General features: G+C 48.2%; 4 protein-coding genes across 4 annotated transcripts; 2 read left to right on the forward strand and 2 right to left on the reverse strand.

The window, feature by feature from the left end:
* The first annotated feature begins 10,178 nt into the window (after positions 1-10,178).
* Positions 10,179-18,428, forward strand: LOC135135752 (histone H3). The gene is made up of 2 exons (XM_064064873.1): positions 10,179-10,191; positions 18,016-18,428. Exon 2 carries the CDS (start codon positions 18,018-18,020, stop codon positions 18,426-18,428), a length of 411 nt encoding a protein of 136 aa, XP_063920943.1. The 5' UTR covers positions 10,179-10,191; positions 18,016-18,017.
* Positions 10,685-11,075, reverse strand: LOC135135874 (histone H2B). Its single transcript, XM_064064994.1, has one exon. The coding sequence runs from the start codon at positions 11,073-11,075 to the stop codon at positions 10,704-10,706; it is 372 nt and encodes a 123-aa protein (XP_063921064.1). The 3' UTR covers positions 10,685-10,703.
* LOC135135883 (histone H2A) lies at positions 16,446-16,820 on the forward strand. The gene has a single exon (XM_064065002.1). It carries the CDS (start codon positions 16,446-16,448, stop codon positions 16,818-16,820), a length of 375 nt encoding a protein of 124 aa, XP_063921072.1.
* LOC135135744 (histone H4) lies at positions 17,238-17,726 on the reverse strand. Its single transcript, XM_064064866.1, has one exon. The coding sequence runs from the start codon at positions 17,724-17,726 to the stop codon at positions 17,415-17,417; it is 312 nt and encodes a 103-aa protein (XP_063920936.1). The 3' UTR covers positions 17,238-17,414.
* Positions 18,429-18,619: the final 191 nt, after the last annotated feature.

Here is an 18,619-nt window from a genome sequence, read left to right on the forward strand (position 1 = left end):
GGCTCGAATGTTTACAGGTTGTGAATGGAAGTTTTGTACTTTGACTCTGCAGGAGCGGTTGTGTAGGAACGAGTCTAGAAGAATGATGAATTTTGGGTTTATTTGGAGTTTGATGAGTTTATAGATTAAACCATCATGCCAGACCTTGTCGAATGCACGTTCTATGTCCAGAAAGACGGCGATTGTGCATTCTTTGAGGTTGGCGAATCGGGTAGAATCGGTATGGAGCTCTAGAATAGGGTTCAATGTAGAGCGTTGCGAGCGAAATCCGAATTGTTGCTGAGGGATTATGTTGTTTGTTTCTAGGAAGTAAGTTAGACGGTTGGTGAGGATTTTTTCGAATATTTTGCCCGAGATATTTAATAGTGAAATTGGGCGATAGGAGAGTGGGTTGTGGGGGTCTTTTCCGGGTTTGGGGATCATGATTGTGGAGGCTTGTTTCCATGAAGTCGGGAAGTATGAGGCGTTGAGACAGGAATTGTAGATGTTGGCCAGAGCTTGAAGGGCTGTTGGCGGAAGGTTTTTTAGAAATATCGCCTTGATTTGATCTGGTCCTGGGGCTTTGGAATTTTTGAGGCATTTGATGCGGGATTCGACTTCTTGGAGGGAGATGTCGTCGGTTAAGTCTTCGTTATTGTCGGGAACGTGCATGTTGAGGAGGGCTAAGGGATGGAAGGGCTGGTCGCGGAAGTCTTGCACTTCTTCGGACACAAGGTTGAAAAAATCGTGGTTGAAGTTGGGGTCTAATGAGATTTCGTGTATTTGTTGGAGAGTTTGAGCGAAGGCGTTGCTCTTGTCTTCGGGGGTGGATAGGAAAGTGTTATTTTGTATTAGGTGTGTGGTGGTTTGTGTTTTTTGTCCGGTGAGTAGTTTAAATTTGTCCCAATATTGTTTTCCGTTTCGGTAGTCTAGTTTTGCGCAGGTGTTCGACCACTGTTCTTCCCGGAATTGATTTATATCGCGTCTTATTTGGGCATTTAAGCGGTTAAAGTGTGTTTTGAGTTGTGGGTTACGTGTGCGCGTGATTTCTCGGTAGATCTGGCGTTTTTGTTTTATTAGATTTAGGATTCGCGTAGGCAGTGGCCGTTTGTTTTTCGGGATGTGTTTACGCGGGATAGCGAGTTCTTTGGCGGCTGTGATGGTGTCTGTGAGTAGTGTGATCTGTCGGTCAATTTCGTGTGTGTCGCGAGTTATGTTGATCGGTGGCAGGTTTTCGGAAATGTGTTGTTTGTATTTTGCCCAGTCGGCGTGTTTGATGTCGTCTATGGTTATGTAGGTTGCTGGTGGCTGTGGGGCGGGAAGTAAAAGTTGGGCTGTTAGTGGTAGGTGTGGGGAGGTGACCGTTGTTCCAATCTGACATTGTAGGTTGAATTTGGGGGTCAGTGTTTCGGAGATGATTATGTGGTCGATTATCGATTGACCTTTATGGCTGATGAAGGTGGGGTGCCTGTTTTCAAGGCGATAAATGGGGAAGTTTGTTAGATAATTGACTAGCTTTCTGCCGTTTGAGTTCGTGGAGGTATCGCCGAAGTCAATATGCCTGGAGTTGAAGTCGCCCATTAGTATGGCGTTTGGGAGATGTGAAGCGTATTCGAAGAGGAGGGATGAGAGGGCTTCTTGGGGCGGATTGTAATGGCATATTATTGTAATAGAAATGTTGGCAATTAGGACATTTACGGCAATAGCTTCGAGGTTTGCAAGATTTGGTGGTAGATCATGCCGGGTGGATGGAATTTTGTTTGAGATTATTAGAGCTGTGCCTCGTGCGTTATTCATGATTGAGGGTCTGTGATAAGTGGTGAAGCGTGGGATTTTTATTTCCCGTTTAGTTTTGGTTTCGGTTAGGCCGAGGACTTGGATATTGTCTGTTTCGATGAAGTTTTTGAGGGCATGCATTTTGTGTCTTGCGTTGTCGATGTTGGCTGTGGCTATATTAATGAAATGTAGATTGGCAGCGGCGTGGGGGGGGTTGTGGGGCTGAGGAATTGGGGGTGTGGGTGCCGCACGTTGGGCCGGGGGCCCAGCGTGCGGCGGGGTGGGGAAAACATGCACGTTGGTTGTGCTACCCATTACGCATCAAAGGTGAAATGGATGAGCCGACCCGAATGATTTATTCGGGTCTTCAAGTTGAAAATTGCTAAGGAAGCGTCCTGAATGGCTTGTTGGGTTTTGGGTCTGTTCAGAGGGAGCAGGTCAAAGAGGGTTTTGGTGACGAAAGCGATGAGGGCTTTCGCATGAACTTGGGACAGGTTGATTTCTTCTGGGGCTTCGTCGGTTACGTCGACGGGGTCGGCGAATTCCGTCGGTGGATCGATGATGATCGTCGGGAGGGTTTGTGTCTCGTCTGTGACGGTTAATTTGTGGAATTCGGGGCATTTTCTTGACCATGCGGGATGGGGGCCTTTGCAGAAGGGGCATTCTGGGTCTTCCTTGGGGCATTTGTTGGGCGCATGGGTTCCAGTGCAGCGGGGGCAAATGGGTTTCTGGGAACACTCGGAAGCTTGGTGTCCCAGCGTGAAGCATTTGGCGCATTGGACGGGGGTTGGTGGTGGTGCATTGGAAGGTTCGCACCTGTGGAGACGGCCGAAGAGAACAATGCCGTCGGTCAGGAGTGAGTCGATGGTTATTACATCGTCGGAGATTAGTCTGATGAGGGGGGTGGGTTTATTGGTTTTTCTGGAAATGATTCGCCACATTTTGTGGACTTTGAGGTGGGGGGCGCTTATTAGAATGTCGCGCTCTTCAATGTCATGGTCTACGTCTTTAATGACGATTGAAAATAGGGGAGACTTTTTTGCTGGGTTTTGGATTTTCTTGGGGCGATTGATGGGTTTGATTGAAATGCGAGCGTCCGAAGTGGCCACTCGGAGGCGGTTTTCGAAAGATGCTGGGATTTCGTTTCGGGTTATCAGAAGGCAGGATTTGTTATAATTAACTTTGAGGGTGTCAATGTCATTTAGGAGTAGGTGGGTGGTTAGGACGTCAAAGAATTTTTTTTGTGTGGCGAAGGCTTGCGGAATGTTTTGTACTGTGTACTTGAAGAGTTCGGGGTTGGATGACGTGGAGCGGAGGGTTGCTGATGTGTCGGCCGAGGAACGGCCCGAAGTAGATGGGGTAGACGTTGCGGATGATGTTGGTGACGACGATGCGGAGTGGGTCGGGGATTTTGTTGGTTTGTTACCATTTGAGAGGGCAAGCAAATAATTGGGGTTTGACCCACCTGGTTTTGTTGGTGTCGGAGGCATCGTGGGGGCTGCTGCGGCTGCTGTAGCTGCCGTGGAGGCGGCTGCCATGGCTATGGCTGCGGCGGTGGCTGCTGCGTCTTCGGCGGTGGCTGCCGGGGATGCTGGTCCTGAGGCTTGGGTTGGGGCGCGGCGTGACGTAGCGGATGGCTTCGTCGGCGGGGCCCTGGTCACAGTGGAATTGCTGTGGCGAAAACGACGTCTAAGTGTCCCCGACGTAAACCAAGCGGACTGTAAACTAAACGCGCGACTTTGACGGAATTCGCTCGAAATCGGCGGCCTCGCGCTCGACTTTCGGGTGATGACATCGTTCTCTTTTCGCCGTCACCACCGCCTCCTTGTCGTTAGACGGACGAAACACGGCCTCAGACCTTCCTCGACGTTTATTCGAGTATTTTTCGACGAAGCGGGAATCGGCGAATCGGCAGGGCGTCCGTCCGGACGCTCGCTCGAAGAAGACCTTGTCAAAAGTCGAACAACGTACCGAAGGTGGACGTCGACGCTCCGACGTCCGTCGTCGCCGCCACCGTGACGACGCTTCGACGAGGTGAGCCTCCGTCCATGCTTTCCGGTTTTTTACACCCTCGGGGACGATCGGAAGACGTTTTCTCGTCAAAAAACGCCTCCGAAAGAGGCAAGGTACGGTCAAAATCGTCACCGCTTCGAAGCGACTCTTCCGATTTCGACGATCTCCTGGGGCACGGGGGGCTCCTTCGACGTAGATCGTCGAACGAAAACGACGGAACGGACTTTCGGCCGTCCTCCGGTGGCGGTCTCGTCTCGGTACGAGGATGGGAACATTAAAAATTTCCATGTCGAAGGCGCGACGAGATGATTCGGTCTCGTCGTTTCCTCGTACCTCGAAACGACGAGGAAATTCGGATTTTTTTTATTTTTTTCCGTACGAGATCGATCGACGATCGAAATTGCACGTCTGACGAAAATTTCCTTGCGGATTTTTCCAAAAGTTTCTTCGTTTCGAGTGTCGTTTTCGAGCCGGGATCGAGCGCGGAAACCCGCAGCACCGCACCGACGGCGAACGAAAATTCTTTCTTCGATTCACGTGCGATACGTTTTCTGTCTTTCCTGTGGCCGCTTTTCATAGTTTTATTTTCTTTTTTTTTTTTTCCTTCTTCTTTCGAAGATCTGAAAGACTACATTCTATGGAGTTTATTTAATCTATTATTGTTTACAGACGAACGAACTTCGAACTATTTTAACATCTTTCAACTATTATTTTTTAATTCAATTCACTTACACTTTCATTATTATATTATCAAGGCAAGTGTTTTTCAAAGCATTCATGAACCATCGAGATACGGCGAATTTATGACGGCGGTTGTTTGTAAAATATTGCAAATGCTGCTTTTTGGGTTATATTTATATATATGTTGTCCGGGACTTGTTTTTTACCTATATTTACGATTACATTCACACACAGGTGGCCAGGTGGCGGTAGGGTAATTAATCCGGCGGACGAAGATGGTTTATGGTTTGTTTTTACCTACGTCCGCCGTGATTGTGCCTTATGTGCCTGGTTCGTCTCTTTGTCGGTCTTGTCGTCCTTTCCCTATCCTGTCGGTGGCATTCGTCTGTTAGTTGTACGTGCGTGATGTGCTTGTTTGTTTGTTTGTTTTGTATTTTGTGTTGCAGACCGCTGCGCTGTGCTGCGCTCCTCGATCTTTGATGTTCGTTCGTCGGATCTTGGCACTTTTGCTTCGACGTTTCGACTTCTCGGATCCATTTCTACTCATTTTTTACCCTTATCATCAGGCAACGGCCATACCACGTTGATAGCACCGGTTCTCGTCCAGTCTCGCTCGAGCAGTCGAGCAAGTCAGACGTGTCCGTGCTGCAGCAGAGTGAGTCATTCCATTGCGCCAGCCAAGCGACTGCGGTCGCAACCGCAAACCGCTGAGATGTCTGCTTCAGACAACTCAGATAGCGAAGGGTACACCACCCCTAGCCATAAATCCCGATCACCAAGAAGAAAAAGGAAGCAAAAGCGACCACTACAACTTCAAAACAGATTCGCAGTTCTCTCCGAAGAAAGCAACGACATGGAGTATGATGCCGTAGAAGAAACCCAGGAAGTAGAAAAGAAAGAAAAAAAGCCACCCCCAATAGTTATACATGGGCGCGAGCAAACACATCAAACCATCGCAGAAATATGTGAGAAATATGCACCCAGCGAATACGAACTGAAATACACCCGTCAACGGATCATCATCGCCGCCGGCAAGATAGAGCAGTACAAAAAGATAAGAGCAGAACTCGATCAGCGGACAATTCCATATCATACGTACACACCGAAACAGGAAAAAACGAAATCATATGTGGTGAGTGGCCTTGATAACGACCCCCCGCCAGAAGCTGTACTAGAAGCGATAAAAAATTGCGGAATCGCAATTAATAACGTCACAAAAATGAAAAATACCAAGAGGCCGTACTACATAGTCACCACAGCGAACACCAGCACGCTAAAAGATCTGCAAAACAAAGCAAGAACAATCCTCCGAATTAGAGTGAATTGGTCACCGTATGTCAATAAAAATCAAGTAAGCCAGTGCAAGAGATGCCAAAGCTGGGGTCACATTACGAAAAATTGCTCCCTGCCCCCTCGCTGCGTCAGATGCGTGGGAAACAGCCATTGGACCAGAGACTGCCCATATAAGGACCTGAAAGACAAGCATCCGGCCAGGTGTGTCAACTGCGAGGGAGAGCACGCTGCCTGCGAACGAGAATGCCCGGTCTACCAGAGCAGGATAAAATACATAGCCGAACAAAGAAAACAGAGACAAGAAACAATCGTAGCTGCAGCGCGAAAACCGGCTTGGGTTCCAGCACCGCCGCCAACTCGCAACGTCTGGCAACAAAAACCGCCAGCTGTACCAACGCGAAGAGTGGAAAATCCAGAGCTACGACAAGGTAGGGACGCTCCCAGTAGTGAATCAAACGTGCAGCCAGAGCAATCAAAAAATCCGCTAATAAATAACTCAAATGATAACGAAACAAATAGCTTTATGCAATTGAATGCGGAGCTAAAAAAGCTCTCGGAAACAATCAATATTACAAATATGATCCGGGCCGTGCGGGATCTCACAAATAAACTGAGCTCCTGCACGACCGGACGAGACAAATTCTTAGTAACCTTAGAGTTTTTAACAAACAACCTGGCTGATTATGGCTTCTAAAACTCTAATCATAGCACAGTATAACGCAAATGGCATCCTAACTAAAGCAGCAGAGCTAATGGCATTTATGTCCACACATGACGTGGGCATAATGGCCATTACCGAAACCCATCTCAAAAGTAGTCACAAATTTAGAATTAAAAACTACACCGTTTACCGGCAAGACAGATCAAACAACACAGCATGGGGCGGAGTGGCTCTTCTAGTTAGAAGTGACATTCCGCACAAAGACATTAAAATCACACTGAATAGCGCAATAGAAACGACTGCAATCCAACTCATAGACAATACAACGGTAGCGGTGGCGTATAACAAACCAACTAACAAGCTAAAAAACACAGACTTAGACACATTATCCGGACTCTCACACAAATTAATAATAGTTGGTGACCTCAACTCGCGACACACGAGTTGGGGTTGCCATATTAATAATCACAACGGGTACAAATTATTAGACTACCTTAACAACAGTACGTTAATTCTCCACCCAACAACCGAACCCACCCATTATCCTGCAAATGGCGGCACCCCAACGCCGATAGACCACACAATTACCAAAAATATAAACGTAACAGCGCCACGGGTGGTCAACGCAATGAACTCGGATCACAGACCTGTCATAATTGCAATCCCAAACCAATTTTTCGAACAACGCACAATCAAAATTGAATCATACAAAAATGCCAATTGGAAAAAATTTCGGCAACACCTAGATCAAAATTTAAAACTAAATAATAAAATATACAATGCAGACATATTAGAAAAAGAGGTAGGTAAATTCATAAGTACTTTACAAGTAGCAAAAAGTTTAGTAGCAACGACAAAAAATATAAATCCATACAAAGATCAACTTCCGGACTCGATAAAAACCCAAATTACAAACCGAAATAAAACCAGAAAAGTTTATCAACAAACAAGAGACCCGCAATATTTAGAAATCGTCAAAAAAATGAATAATGAGATAAAAGAAGCAATCAAGCAATATCGTAATGATAAATGGTCGACAAAGCTCGCCAAACTAAATCCAGCCGATAACTCATTGTGGAAGCTGACAAAGGCATTAAAAAAGAAATACGACCCAATCGCGACACTCCAACACAACAATCGTTCGGAGCTAACTGACCTTGCGAAGGCCGAAGCGCTCGCCGACTACTATGCTAGCGTACACACTGATGACGCAACCGGAAATACCGCCGAGCAACAACACATCGAGCACGTAGTAAACCAGGTGATACAGATGCATCACCCGGAGGTCGATAAAATCGAAACCGACGTATATGAAATCACAAACTTTATCGCAAAACTACCAAACAACAAGGCCCCGGGTGAGGACGGCATCGATAACAAAATACTTAAGAACCTGTCGAGGCATGCCATGCAGCAACTTACAAACATAATAAATGCAATAATAAAACTAACACATTTCCCCCAACAATTCAAAACAGCTATAGTGATACCAATTCTAAAACCAAATAAAAATAAGCAACTTCCAAGCTCATATCGGCCTATCAGTCTACTAGCAACTATATCAAAATTAACAGAAAAAATTATCCTATCTCGAATCAACAAAGTTATACACCAAAACAAAATTCAGCAACCGGAGCAATTTGGATTCAAAAGCAACCATAACACAGTACAACAACTTGTTCGAATCACAAATGACATAATACATACTTTCAACAAACGAAACAACACAGCCATGGCATGCCTAGACATAGAAAAGGCATTCGATAAGGTGTGGATCAAAGGCCTGCTATACAAATTAATAAAGCTAGAATTTCCGAAAAATCTAGTCAAACTATTGCACTCGTACTTAACGGAAAGAAAACTGAAGGTGAGGATAAACCACACCTTGTCGAACGAAAGAAGGATTGGAGCCGGAGTCCCCCAGGGATCAGTCCTGGGACCGGCCCTGTTCAATCTCTACCTACATGACTTCCCACAATTTAAACAAACAAATACGGCGCTGTACGCTGACGATACAGCGCTGTATGCCAATTCTCACTCCGCCCAAGTGGCGACAAAGCAAATACAAATCCACCTAAATCTCCTACAACCATATTACAAAAAATGGAAAATCAACCTTAATAGTACCAAAACTGAGCATATCATTTTCTCCCGAAAATACAGCAACAACAAAATTTTTACAAAACTGAAAGTAGGAGATTCGAAAATCGAACCCTGCACACAACTTAAATATCTAGGTCTTCACATGGACAGCAGACTAAATTTCATAGAGAACCTTAAGCAACTGCGACGAAAGGGGGAGATAGCGTTAAAAAACCTATACCCGCTTTTGATTAAAAACAATTACCTCACCACCAAAAATAAATTACACGTGTATACAGCCATAATCAGACCAATCATCACGTACGCCGCACCCGTCTGGCGCGGAGTAAGCAAAACCACACTATCCACTCTTCAAGTATTCCAAAATAAATGCCTTCGTTTAGCATTAAACAAAGATAGATACACCAAAATTACTGAGCTGCAAACCCTATCTGGCATCCCATCAATTCGAAATTATATCGAAAAGCTCTCTGGCAATTTTTACAAATCACAAACTCAACATAATCCATTATTAAAAAAAGCCATGCGCCATCCGCAGGGCAAGCACAAATTCACACACACAGGAGCGTCCCTGTCATAATTCTCTCTCTCTCTCCCCACTATTAACATCTTCACTAACACCTTTCCTACGTCTTTCCTTTCACCACTTCAGCTAATCTATTTTTCCTTTCAGCAGTTTTCCCAAAAAATGTACATAGTAGGTTAGTTGTAAATATTGTAAATAGTTAGGTTAGGTCAGGGCTCAAAGGCCATGTAAAAGAATTAGGGTTTTTTGTAACAGTTTTCCCTATACTATAAACACAAATGTAGAAATAAAAACAGCAACCTGAACAATGTATCATTACATTATATAATCGAAAATGAAAATGAGAATATTTAAGCACACGTAAGTGGGATAAAGCCACGGCTAGGGACCCATACAATTGATATCTTAGCATGTAACCTTGTTTTATACCAAATGTAAGCATATGAATAAAAACTTTTGAATTTGAATTTGGTTCTCGTCCGATCACCGAAGTTAAGCAACGTCGGGCGCGGTCAGTACTTGGATGGGTGACCGCTTGGGAACACCGCGTGCCGTTGTCTTCTTCTTTTTGTTAAACTTTAGTTTTTAGTAAAAAAACGATGTGTTATTATAGTAAATCGTAAGTTGTTAAGCTAGTTTTTAATTTAGAATTTAAGTTAGTCGCTAAGATTTTCCACTCGCGTCCTTCGACCCCAAATTTTCAAACACTCCGCTCCCTTCTCCCGACCGATTTTTTGTTTTTGTTTTGCCCTATCGCGAACACCCCCCTTATTCTTTTTTTTTTTTTTTTTTTTTTTTAAGTCCAAAAAAAAATTTACAAGTCCAGATCAGATCGAGGTGTCGCGTAACGACACTCTACTAGGTTTATAAAATAATGGATATTTATGTCTGCGACGATAAAATAAAATTTAAAGCACGACGAGAACTTATAAACGAACGCCGTACATGGACAACGAGATCAGAATCATTCAGGAAGACTCGAAAAGAAACGAATCGATGATTAAATATCTTTTAATTTGAAATTTATTCACGCTCGATCGTGAAAATGCAAAAAAACGGCCGTTTTGTTAGGAACATGCGTTATTTATCGTACGCGAGTTCCTCGAACAGACGGCCAGTATAGATTTGCATCAGTTTCGTAATTCTAGTATTAAAATAATGATAAAAAACGCGACCGTTTTCTTCTCGATCTTATGATTTCCTGATAAAATCGATCGTAGAGAGCACAGCGCTTCGTTATGAAGAAATAAATAATATAAATTCCTTCTTGCGGCGGGGGGAAAAAAAGAAAGAAAAAAAAAACAAGTACGTTCCCGTGACCTGACTTATTTACATATCGTATAAAAATCGATCGATAAAAATATATCGCTGTTTTTTAACATAGTTTCATTTCGAAAACCTCTAACCGAAATCGATCGTACGTACGTACGACGCGGACGGAATTTAAACATCGCACACCCCGAAACGAAAAGTATCATTTTATTCGTTCATTTAATAATCGAATAATAATAAAGGGGAAAGAAACATTCTCGAGGTTCGTTAATCTCTTATTTGTAAGGAATGCGATTTGTGGTTCTGAAAAGAACCGATTTGTTTGTTGTTGTTGTTGTTTTTTTTTTTTTTCCGGAAAGATGGACGACGGACGACGACAGAAATGATAACAAAATCATTCTACTTGGAGCTGGTGTACTTGGTGACGGCTTTGGTACCTTCGGAGACGGCGTGCTTGGCCAATTCACCGGGCAAGAGGAGACGTACGGCGGTCTGAATCTCCCTGCTGGTGATGGTCGAACGTTTGTTGTAGTGGGCGAGGCGGGAAGCTTCGGCGGCGATACGTTCGAAGATGTCGTTCACGAAACTGTTCATGATGGACATCGCCTTGCTCGAGATACCGGTGTCGGGATGTACTTGTTTCAACACCTTGTAGATGTAGATAGCGTAGCTCTCCTTCCTCCTGCGCTTCTTCTTCTTGTCGCTCTTCGAAATGTTCTTTTGGGCCTTTCCGGCCTTCTTGGCGGCTTTACCGCTAGTCTTGGGTGGCATCTTCGAATATTCGATAAGAGTTTAACAGAACAGAACAGAACGCAACGCTACGCTCGGTTCTCGACGAACGAATAAAAATATCACTTTTTTTTTTTTTTTTTTTTTTTTTTTTTTTTTTGGTGGAGGGGAAATGTCTACGCAGACCACCGTAATGGTTCTTGGCCTCTTCTGCGGCCTACGGTGGTACTGGGGGAATGGTTACCGCCCTAAAACCCCTCCTTCTTCTGCTCGGGTACCAGGACATTGTCCCTTACACCCACAACGCGCATCCCGGTAGACACAGCGGGGGCTGCGCTACCGAGCTCGGTTGAGCTATTGATTGCCTAGGAGTTGGCCCCCATCGTCGGCTCTTCCTCGCGGTCCTGCGGCCGGTGGAGAGATCTGAAACAGAAACAATGCGCTATGCGCTGGCGTTAGATGTGCAACACCTTGGAGGCGATGCGGTCGGGAATTTGGGAAGGCCGGGAAAGGCCGGTCGGTGGAGACGGCAGGTGGTGTTACTTGCCGATTCGGTCTTCAAGCAGCGCCCTACGGGGCCGCTTGCGACTGGGGGGGGCTTCCTCGTCGAACTCGTAGTCGACGGCTTCTCGCACCAGGGGGTTGGGGTGCTCTTCAGCTTTCCTGAAGGCTCGGAGGGCGACTTCGTGCAGGAACTCCTTCAGCGGCGGGAGGTTGGCCTCTCGGAGCAGTTGGGCGTTTCTGACGAACCATGGGGCTTTGAAAACCTGTCGGAGAATTTTCGTCTGGATGACTTCCAGACGGTGGAACTGGGTTTTGGAGGGTTCATAGCTCCAGGCCACTGAAGCATAGGACATGGTGGGGCGGATGATGGCGCGATACAGCAACAACTTGTTCCTGATCGACACCTTACTGCGCCTTCCGATCAGCGCAGACAACGAACCCTTTATCTTGTTCGTATTGGCCACGATGTAGTCAATATGAGGGATAAAGGACAGCCGTTTGTCGACGATGACACCTAGGTATTTTGCTTGGCTCCGCCAAGGGATGACCCGGTTAAACATCGTGACGTTTCCTTCAGGCCCAGTACGTCTTTTCGAGATAAGAAGCGCAGTGCTCTTTTCTGGATTGACTGTAATGAGCCATCGTTTGCACCACTCCTCCAGCGCATCCACGGCCTCCTGTAAGTAGGAGGTTACGAGGTGCGGCATTTTGGAGCGCGTAAGGATAGCCGTGTCGTCCGCGTAGATCGCAAGGCTAGTTCGGGGGAGTTTGGGTATGTCCGCGGTGAAAACCGCGTACAGGAGCGGGGAAAGCGCCGAGCCCTGGGGGACTCCTGCGCTAATTGGATGCTCCGCAGATAAAGCGTGCCCAATGCGTGCTTTAAACGTGCGGGAATCCAGGAAAGATTGGATGAGCTGCACCATCGCCAACGGCACGCCTGCTTGGTGAAGCTTGTAAACAAGTCCATCATGCCAGACGGTGTCGAAAGCCTTCGCAACGTCGAGGAACACCGCGCCAGTCAATTGTTTCCATTCAATTGATTTTGCGGCGAATTCGACTACTCGGAGGAGTTGTTCGGAGGTTGAGTGTTGGGGGCGAAAACCGAACTGTTCATCGGGGACTACGCCTCGTTCGTTGACGAACTCAGCTAGCCGTTTCCGAATCACACGTTCAGCGATCTTCCCCACGGACGATAGGAGACTGATGGGTCGATGATTTTCCGGGAAAATGTGATTTTTCCCCGGTTTCGGGATGAAAATGACGTGGGCTTCTTTCCACCTAGCTGGAAAAAGACGGAATTTAAACATTGCATTAATTATACCTGCTAGTGCGACGATGGCTTCGTCGGAGAGGTTCTTCAATGCTTTGTTCGGGATGCCATCTGGGCCTGGGGCTTTCCTGGGTTTGAGGAGTCGGATGATTTCGCGGATTTCGTCGGGATGGACTTCGCGGATCTGGTCGTCTTCGTCGGGTTCTGCCATTCGAATTTCTTCGACGGTTTCCTCGACGAGGTCCAGGTGCTCGTCATCTGCATCAGGGTCGATGTTCGTCTGGCATTGGTTCTCCAGACTGTGAGCGAAGGCGGCGGCTTTGTCCTCTTCTGTGAAGACGATGCCGTTGTTCGCGCTGTGGATCGGTGGAAGTGGCCGCTTGTCGCTTCTCAGCGCATTGGCCATTTTCCAGGTCGATCCGTCCACGGTGTTCAGGGATTCTAGTCGTTGTTCCCACTGCTCGTTCCTAAGATTGAGCAGTGCTCGCCGGACTTCCCATTGGAGGCGGTTCGCTGCAGTCCGGTCGTCCTGTTCTCCAGTTCGTCGTGCTGTTCGTCTGGCTCTGTTCTTTTCCCTGATGAGATTCGCGATACGCTGTGGTATCGCGGGCCGTTTGAATGGCCGCACAGGGCGTCGAATTGAGGTCGCGTCGATGGAGGCTCGGATACGATTTTCGTAGTCCAGGGTTGCTCTTTCGACTTGCTCGCTGTCCTGGAAATTCGTTACAAACTCACCAAAGTTGCCCTTGATATGTTCGGCGAATTTCGTCCAGTCCGTGGTCGTGATTATGTTGGCCGCGGGATCGTTGGGTTCGTTCCCGATGCGCATAATCACCGGGAGGTGGTCGGAGTGGAGCTCGTCGACGACGTTGACGTCCACTTCGTGTCGGAGATTCTTGACGAGGGCAATGTCCAAGACATCACCTGGTGCATCTGGTCGGGCTCGGTGGTAGAACGTCGGTTCCTCGGTGGAGATGACGTCTACTTCCGCGGTGTTATGGAGGAAGGTTAGGAGACGCCTTCCGTTCGCGTTGTTCTGGCGGCTGTGCCAGTCCGAATGCTTGGCGTTGAAATCGCCAGCTGCGATGGTGGCCTCTTCGCCTGCGACGAGGTCAGCGATGTCTTCAACCTGGAGCGTGTTGGAGTTGTTGTAACAAGCGATTAGGCGCAGAGGCCCTCTCGCAGTCACAACGGTTACCGCCGTCGCTTCTAGTTGTCGGAGATCGGGGACGTAAGAAGAAGAGTGTTTAATCTCTTTTCTTACGTAGATGGCCGTTCCTCTCCCGTTTCCGTCCCGTCGTTCCGTTCGGTGCAAGGTGTAACCCGGCATCTTGGGATCTCGGGAGTCCCACAGGAGGTTCGTCTCGTTGACGAGGATGGCATCGAGCTGGTGGTCTTCCATGAACTCTTCGAGTTCATAACGCCCGCTCCGGAGTCCATTGGCATTCCAGAAGGCGATCTGTAATGAATTTACAATTAGTGGCGTACTACCCATCTAATTTTTAAAAAGGAGGGGAAGGAATGCCGCCATTTTCTCCGCCATGGACTGCGAGTCCTTGGCGGCGGCGATGGCGGTCATCAGTTGGGTCTTCTGGAGCTGCAGGTCGGCCTGTTGGCGAGCCGTGAGGGCGACCTTCTTGGGAACGGGAGCGGGTTTGGGTTTTGGGGTGGCCTTGGGGAGGGCACCGCGTTTGGGGGCGGCGGTCCTGGGGGCGGTCGTCTTGGACGATGTGGGAGGCTTCTTGGAAGCCTTCTGTTGCTGCGATTTGGGGAACTTGGGACACCCCTTGTAGCTGGCCGGGTGTGGCCCGCTACAATTCGCGCATTTCGCGGGCTGCCTGCGTTGCTTCTCGCAGTCGCTGGTCTGGTGATCGGCGCCGCACTTGACGCAACGGTGTTCGGCCCTGCAGTTCCGCTGGGAGTGGTGGAACCGCTGGCAGCGGTGGCACTGGGCAGCATCCTTCCTCTTATGGGGCTTCTCCACCTTGACGGAGAGGCCGCAAAGTGTCTTCACCTCGAAAACTTCGGCCTTCTTGGCCATAGGCATCTCGGCGAGGACGAGGGGCATCGGGCGGTCGTTTCGGCTCATCCGACTGACCTGAATTGGTTGGAGACCCAGAGACTCCAGGTCTTCCAACACCTCCTGGCTGGCAACTCCTACGGCGATGCCGCGGATGACTACGCGGAGAGTTTTCTCCTCCGGGAGCGTGAAGGTGTGATACTGCACCTTCATGTTGTCCAGAAGTCTTACCAGGCTTCTGAAGTCGCTCACCTCGACCGGCTGAATGCGCACCCCTTCCGGGGTGGATTTCGCCTTCGAATACCGGATGGAGTTTTCCGTCATCCGACGCGAAACTTCTGACCATCTCTGGCCGTCCCGCAGGATTATGGGCGGAATCCTGCTTTTCGGGGTGGTTGGGGGACGTGGTGTCACCACGGGGACCTCCGTCTCCATGGTCTCCTCCTGGGGCTCGGGCCGGGGCTCGGCGGGGGTCTCGTCGACGACCGGGGTGGTCTCGGCGGTGGTGGCGGGCTTGGCCCTGGCGGTGTCCCGGCTTGGGCCTGCCGGGGGCTGGGGCTGGGGCTTCTTTTGCTGCTTGGCAGCATGGGGGGCTGTCTGGGGCTTGGCATTTTTCTGCTGCTTCTTGCCAGCAGCAGATGGGGCTGGCTTCTCCGTGGCCGCGGGCTTGGCTGGTGGCTTGGGCTTCACGGTCGGGGGCGGAGACGCAATTTTCGGCTTTTTGGCCGAAGTGGAAGGCGTGGGGGCTTGCTCCTCGCCGCTAAGGGCGGAGAACATATTGCCAGTCGTGAAGACTGGCTGGGGGGTGGGGGTGGCTGGCCTCTTTGCGCCAGCTCTGGCGGTGGGGACCTCCTCGAAGGGGGACTCCAGGGGGGCCTCTTCGGACGTGATGTCCATGGACTCGTCCGAGTCCGAGGTGTCATCGTCGGTGGAGGTCTCGGCCGGGGTGTAGACCTCCTCCATTTTCTTCTCGATCCTCGAGATCCTTCTGGCATGCTTCTTCAATGCTGCCTCCATCCTGGACACGATGGCCAAGATTCTCGACAGCATGGCATCTCCTGGGGCCCCTGCCTGCGCCATGGTGGCACTGACAGAGCCTGGGACGTGTTGTGGTTGCGAAATTATTTGTGCCACATCGACCACTAATCGCTTTGAAAAAAGCAGCGTAGCCGATGGAAAACGTTGCGAAACGTTGCACAAGGGATGCTAGCGATAGCGCGCTGAAAAGCACAGTAACGCAGCGAACTCGGTGAACTTCACTGGAGCGTTGGGTCACAGCACGACGGCAGATTCACAAAAGCAAAAAATATGCAAAAGCAAACTCACCACCGGAACAGACAACCTTCCTCTCCAACTGACGACTCACGACTGATATAAAAATATCACCCCGCGTGCGACTACTTTTATAACGGACCGTCTACCGACTCAGGCCACGCCCATTCGTCCTAGCCTTCCTATGCGCCGAACTGAACCGACCGCACGGAGGGTATAAAGCCTAAGCCGCGACCGCCGGTCCGATACATAACCGAATAACGCAGCAGTCGATTACGTGTGTCGTCGCCGCTCGTCGCTCGCTCTTCTTGTTTATATTTCGTTTTTCGCAAGAAAATTAAAGAAAATGTCAGGACGTGGAAAGGGAGGAAAAGTCAAGGGAAAGGCGAAGTCCCGTTCGAGCCGTGCCGGTCTTCAGTTCCCCGTCGGCAGGATCCATCGTCTCCTCCGTAAAGGAAACTACGCCGAACGCGTCGGTGCCGGAGCTCCCGTCTACCTCGCCGCCGTCATGGAATATCTGGCCGCCGAAGTTCTCGAGTTGGCAGGAAACGCCGCCAGAGACAACAAGAAGACCAGGATCATTCCCAGACATTTGCAGTTGGCGATCAGGAACGACGAAGAGTTGAACAAGCTCCTTTCCGGAGTGACGATCGCCCAAGGCGGCGTTCTGCCCAACATCCAGGCGGTCCTCTTGCCCAAGAAGACCGAAAAGAAGCCTTAAACTCTTTTCATTTTTTTTAAAGAAACGGACCGGACGGACGACCGCTTTACCGAGAAAAAAAAAGAAAAACAACAACCCACATCATCGGCCCTTCTCAGGGCCACTAATTTTTTTCAAACGATTAAATGCTCGCAAACTTATCTTAATGGAAAACAAACAAAAAAAAATAATAGAAAGAAAGAAAAGTACTTTATATGACACGATATCGTTTTTCGATTCGAAAACGTTAATTTTTTTCTTATTGTTCGTTCATTTTTAAGCTTTCTCTCTGTCACTTCTCGTGAATTTTACTGCAAACGTTTAAAAATACGTGATTTTAATTTAATTTTTTTCCTTTTTCCATTTTATATCGTCATTATTATTTCTTTAAAAAAAACCAACACAACCAACCATTCATTCATTCATTCATTCATTCATTCATTATTTATTCTCGACATATAGTAAGCGAAATTTTTTATTCGTTAGAAAAATTTTGTGGTTCTGAAAAGAACCGTTTTTTTTTTTTCTCCGATCTCGTTTGTTGTCGTGGCGTATATACGGAAAAGTCAAAGAATCAAAATCAGCGACGATTAAATTTCTTGCTATTGCAAAAAATTAACCGCCGAAACCGTAGAGGGTGCGTCCTTGACGTTTCAAAGCGTAGACGACGTCCATGGCGGTGACGGTCTTACGTTTGGCGTGTTCGGTGTAGGTGACGGCGTCACGGATCACGTTCTCGAGGAACACCTTGAGGACGCCTCTGGTTTCTTCGTAGATCAACCCGGAGATACGTTTCACACCGCCGCGACGGGCCAATCTTCTGATGGCCGGTTTCGTTATGCCCTGGATGTTGTCGCGCAGGACTTTGCGATGACGTTTCGCGCCACCTTTTCCCAAGCCTTTGCCTCCTTTTCCTCTACCGGTCATCTTGGAATATCTTCGAAGAAGCTTGCGAGCGACGTGGATTCAGAACGGTGTTCGTAAGGGAACTGCGAAAATTACGAAATTCGGCGTCGTTTTATAACGTTCCCGAGCTACGCCCATTTCTGGTCCCGCTCGACCAATAGACACGCGCAGAGAGCGACTTTGTAGCGGTGAACGTTATATAAGGTTCGCCGCGAGCCCGTCGGCCGTTATTTCCAGTCAACGTGTTCGTAACGTCCGTCTGCTGCGTGTTCGTTCGTCGATCGATTTTAATCTTTCGCTTATTTTTTCGAAATGGCAAGAACAAAACAGACCGCTCGTAAATCTACGGGAGGAAAAGCCCCCAGAAAACAGCTCGCCACTAAGGCCGCGAGAAAAAGCGCACCGGCGACCGGCGGCGTCAAGAAACCCCATCGTTACAGGCCCGGAACCGTCGCTCTCCGAGAGATCCGTCGTTATCAGAAGAGCACCGAACTTTTGATCCGCAAACTGCCCTTCCAACGTCTCGTCAGGGAGATCGCCCAGGACTTCAAGACCGACTTGCGTTTCCAGAGTTCCGCCGTGATGGCTCTCCAGGAAGCTAGCGAAGCTTACCTCGTCGGTCTCTTCGAAGATACCAACTTGTGCGCCATCCACGCCAAACGCGTCACCATCATGCCCAAAGACATCCAGCTGGCGAGACGCATTCGCGGAGAAAGAGCTTAAAAAAAAAAAATCGACCGACCATCAATCACACCGTCATCTCTCAACTGTCAGTTCTCTTTTCGAAAGAGACAAAAAAATCGGTTCTTTTCAGAACCTCAATATTTTTCCTAACGAATAAAAAATTAAGCAACTTTTTCGAGAATCGAATCGTTCGAAAACTTAAATAAAAGATAAAAAATTAAAATTAAGGC

Source organism: Zophobas morio, unplaced genomic scaffold (assembly GCF_036711695.1).
Source record: "Zophobas morio isolate AGI-343-1 ecotype UQ-CSIRO unplaced genomic scaffold, CSIRO_AGI_Zmor_V1 ptg000025l, whole genome shotgun sequence".
NCBI lineage: Eukaryota > Metazoa > Arthropoda > Insecta > Coleoptera > Tenebrionidae > Zophobas > Zophobas morio.